This window comes from Spermophilus citellus, assembly GCF_964194105.1.
Source record: "Spermophilus citellus genome assembly, chromosome: 10".
Lineage (NCBI taxonomy): Eukaryota > Metazoa > Chordata > Mammalia > Rodentia > Sciuridae > Spermophilus > Spermophilus citellus.
In genome coordinates, this window is record NC_138197.1 from 37,418,708 (window position 1) to 37,423,328 (window position 4,621).

General features: G+C 36.2%; 1 protein-coding gene across 1 annotated transcript; it reads right to left on the reverse strand.

The window, feature by feature from the left end:
• Positions 1-875: 875 nt before the first annotated feature.
• On the reverse strand, positions 876-1,814 carry LOC308658183 (taste receptor type 2 member 14-like; the record flags this gene model as incomplete). Its single annotated transcript, XM_081310792.1, has 1 exon — positions 876-1,814. One exon carries the CDS (start codon positions 1,812-1,814, stop codon positions 876-878), a length of 939 nt encoding a protein of 312 aa, XP_081166918.1.
• Between the last annotated feature and the right edge of the window lie 2,807 nt (positions 1,815-4,621).

Here is a 4,621-nt window from a genome sequence, read left to right on the forward strand (position 1 = left end):
AATATAACAAAAAAATTATGTTAATTATAATTGTGTTGGCCACCCTAAAGTAACTCTAAATTTCTATTCCTATGACAATATGGTTGTTTTCTACCCCCCCCCAAAAAAAGCTACATAATGACATGAAGTATAATAAAAACATCAACTTTCCAATGTGATACTTGGTTAAACAATTATCACGAGCCATGATATAGAATCTTTGTGCATTAAAATTTAAATAGCCAACATTGGAGAATACAACGCATTTCCAAATGTGAATTGTACATTTCTAATAATGATAAACATATCCCAAAAATTCTCAAACTTGATAATGTAGATAGAAAATAGAAAGAGAGAAGCCTAATATGTCTCAGGAATTTTTTTTTTAATTTGTCAATTGGGTCTTACATTTAAAATGTTAGATCTAGTGCATCTGATTTACAAAAGCCCATATTTTATATTTTTTCTGATATTTTAGACATACTCTTACACTAGAAATATTTCTATGTGTACAAATTATAAAGTTCAATTTTTAGTAGTGTTGTCTCACATGTATACATACATATCTTATTATTTTCCCTTTTTATAGTCAGAAAAAGGTTAATAGTATACAATATTCATATTTTGTTACTATAAATATTTCATGTTTTAAGTTGTCTGCATTGATAGATATCTGTGTACATGTCTATTTAAATACGTGTATGAATATGTACCTATATATAATGTATAGGGCAAAGATTAAAATGTGTTAGAACAGTACTTATTCCAAACACACTTTCATAAAATTCACAAGGTTACATATTACAGAAGATATTTGAAAGTATAAGTTCATAAATACAGGAATTTCTTATGCTTTGATTTTTCTCTGGAATATACAAGATGATCCTTGACATGGTCTAGGGACCTGGGGACTCCACATCTTTGAACCGGCACCTCAGCCACCACAGCACCGAAAGACAGGCCTTTTTCAATTTACTGTTTCCCACAATCAGGACATATGAGTGGCCTGAAGGAAAAGCAATTCCAGCAGTTTGGCAAAATGAAACGATCAGACTTTTGTCCAGAAACTCAGAGCTCCAAACTTGTACAAGAAATGACAGGAAATATGTGATATAAAGTAGCAAGAAGGCGATCACAGTTTTCAAGGCTTTCACGTGGATCGTGGTGCTGGTGTCCCTGAGCTCCCTGGCATTGTGCTGCATCTTCTTCAGATGTTTCCATAGAGAGAAAATTAGCAGGAGAAAAGTTGTCACAGACACAGTAAATGGTATGAATGTGAACATAGTGTTGGTGAATAAAAGAAGTGTGGAAAATACTGAAGGATTCCGTGAACTATAATGAAAAGTCCTATTTCCTTTATATCTTTCAATCCAGACATCAATGTATGTGTTCAACAGTACAATATTTAAAAACAAGAGGAACAAAGATATCAGCAGTGTCACTAAAACCACCTTTTCAATTCTCCACTTCAGATAGAGAAAAATTGAGTTAGAAAAATTGGCTATCTTAAGAAAATAAAAAATGCAAAGGCTTGTAGCAAGCCAGATGCTAAAATGATTAATTATTGTCCAGGTAACATAAATCCTTTTTAAACTTTCTCCAGTCCTTGATTGAACTGGGTAAAGCACAGATACCCACCAATTTAAGAATGCTAAACAGAGTACACCAATTCTGGAGAGTGCCAAAGCAGTGAGGATTTGATCAATTAAGGAGATCTTTCTTCTCTTGACCCAGTCCATACAGTTCACCAGTACTATGAATCCATTTCCTAAATTCCCAGTTATGAATTCCACACTTAAGATGACTGAAAATGTGTTCTGTGTGACACTACTCATTGTCTGAAATGCCCCAATGTCTAATATCACTGCTGAAGAATACTTATTGAATTTTTCTGAAATGTTATGTACACTTGATTCTCAAAAACTCAATAATATTCTCCCTGTTAAGAACTCACCTATATAATGTCAAATCAGGAAATGACTGTTTTCATGATTTTCTTCATGAAAATCTTGCATTTTCTCTTACAGTCCAACTGAGTTTATCCAGATACTGTGCTTCACATAGAGTGGCCCAGAGGCTTTTCTGTTTCATGATGAAGGAAACTCTGAACTCCTGTATGCTAACAGATAATTATTTGCATTGTTTTGATTTTTTTCCTTGTCTACATATTTTTTTATTGGTTGTTCAAAACATTACAAAGCTCTTGACATATCATATTTCATACATTAGATTCAAGTTGGTTATGAACTCCCAATTTTACCCCAAATACAGATTGCAGAATCACATCGGTTACACATCCACATTTTTACATAATGCCCTATTAGTAACTGTTGTATTCTGCTACCTTTCCTATCCTCTACTAATTTGGCTATTTGAGTTCTGAACAAGTAACATTGCAAAATTCTAATCTCCGTATATGGAAGGCATCAAGCATCTGAAATTCTATAAGGTGCTTACTAAGCCCTGAAGTTCTTTAAATGCTAAAATGAGGTCTGTACAGTGAGCTATTTACACGTTGTCCAAAACTCTTCCTACAAACTCTACTACCTATTAATCTCACATTATTTCTCCAAAATTCAGTATGGACAATAATATTTATCATTTTAATTTTTACCAAGGCAGGTGTGCACTCACACGGACACACATACTCTTGCATAAACACACATTTATTTAGACCTAAATCTCCTTTATTTTGTTATAGTTAAAACTTCGTCCCAGGGTTTCATAAATTGACTTCCAGACCACTCACGTATAATCAAATCAAGCCTTTATTGAAACACACCAGTGGTGACTGATCAGAACATAAAGCTGTTCCCCTGATCAGCCCCAAACAATTGCAAGGGTGCTCCTTATAAGCTTGAAAAATGCAAAAGGGATGTTTGGGGGTCCAGCCAATGCAACTAAGCCAAGTTATAAAAGCGGGAGAGTGCAGTCAGGTGGAGGGATGCTTAGCCAATCACAATTAGCCAAGTCACCCCAGTTCCAGAAACAGAGCCCCGTTATCCTAGTTACAGAAACAATGCCCCATTAGGTAGTTCCATGTTCTTAAAGGTTTCTATAGCAAAAGGAAAGGGACATCTTGCCCTGACCATGACCTTTCTATTTGGCATGGTTTTTTTTTACAAAATGGAGTTACTAAACAAAATGGAGTCAAATGGGGGGCAAAATTGTGATGTATGCAGTCGAGGGGAGAAATAAAGGATGTCCAGTGCTTCTGCCCCTTTCAGTGTTTTATTCACTCAAATTACTCAATACAGTTTCACTCTACAGGTTCTTAATCAAAAAATGACAATCCTTAATGCTAGGCACTGCGATAGACATAATCAATTCACAACAAACAATTCTAGATGAATTCTAAATACTGAAAAACACAATCATGCCAGTCTAATGACAGACATTTCCTCTGCATGCTAAGTTCCAAAGTCTTAAGCCTTAGGCCTTATGTCCAGCAGATGCACACTCACTCAGGCTGCAGTGACCAGGTCCAGAACCAAGGCAGCTTTTCCTGGTGTGGAGTGGATGACCATTGAGAGTCGTAGGGAGAAGTTGTGGCTCTCACCAAGGTCTAGACGAGGTGGTAGAGTTTGAGAGCAGTGAGGATCATGCAGAGGCTCAGGAAATGATGACAAGTGATGGGATGTCAGGTCCTCATCAGGCTCTCCAGCTCGAGTGCATCCTTGTTTCAGCTGGCTGAATCCCTGTTCATTTGCTCTATTATTTATACTAAATTTGGGGGCTTTTTTACTCCCCTTTCAATCCTTATCAGCTACCACCAGATTTCTCAGTGATATCATTTACTCTGGGGTCAGAAACATCCGGTCTGGTGGTCTCCACCCTGATCTTCTCACCTTTCCCTCTTATCAGGGGAGGACAGCCTGCCAGGGGCTTCACTCTGTTTATCAGGATGAGGGGAAGTAACTTGTTTGAGGTCATACTGGAGGGTTGTGTGGTTGTGCCTGGTGAAACTGCACAGAGACTCCAACCCTGCACCTTTCACTCTGGGTTGAAAATGCTTTAGATTTCCACCTGAACAACAGCCTCTAGGGAGTACAGTCTTTTCCAGACACGGTGAGAATGGTGCCTGGAGTAATTCCCACACAATTTCATTTGTATAGTAAAAATGACAAGTCAGTCCTGAGAAACTGTGTCTCCATCCATTTAAAAATATTGAGCAGTTTGTACATTGCATTTAATTCTTTCATTCCTGAAAAGTTTTATGTAGTGTCTGTTTCCAGGGCATGATATCCAAAAGAGGTGAATCTATCATAATCTTATGTTTCTGTATACTTAAATCACAGTATTTACAATGATACTTGCATGTCATAAAGATTTATATCAATAACTAAGATTAAATTAATTTAAAATATATTTTAATTAATATTAAAACTATATAAAATAGAGTTTTATAGTTTTATTAAAACTATGTTTTTTTTAAACTACATTAAGCTCTAGGTCACCATCGTTCTGATTTAGCAAGCGTTCAAACACAAACATTGCTGAAGCTTGCTTCTCAATAGTTTTTCAGTTGTGTTACTTCTGATGTATTTTTGACATCTGAAGGAAGTACCATTTCCAATAAGAGACCATGGATAGGCAGAAAAAGAGATTTGGGCAATCAGCCTTATTCATCTCTAAGGAATTG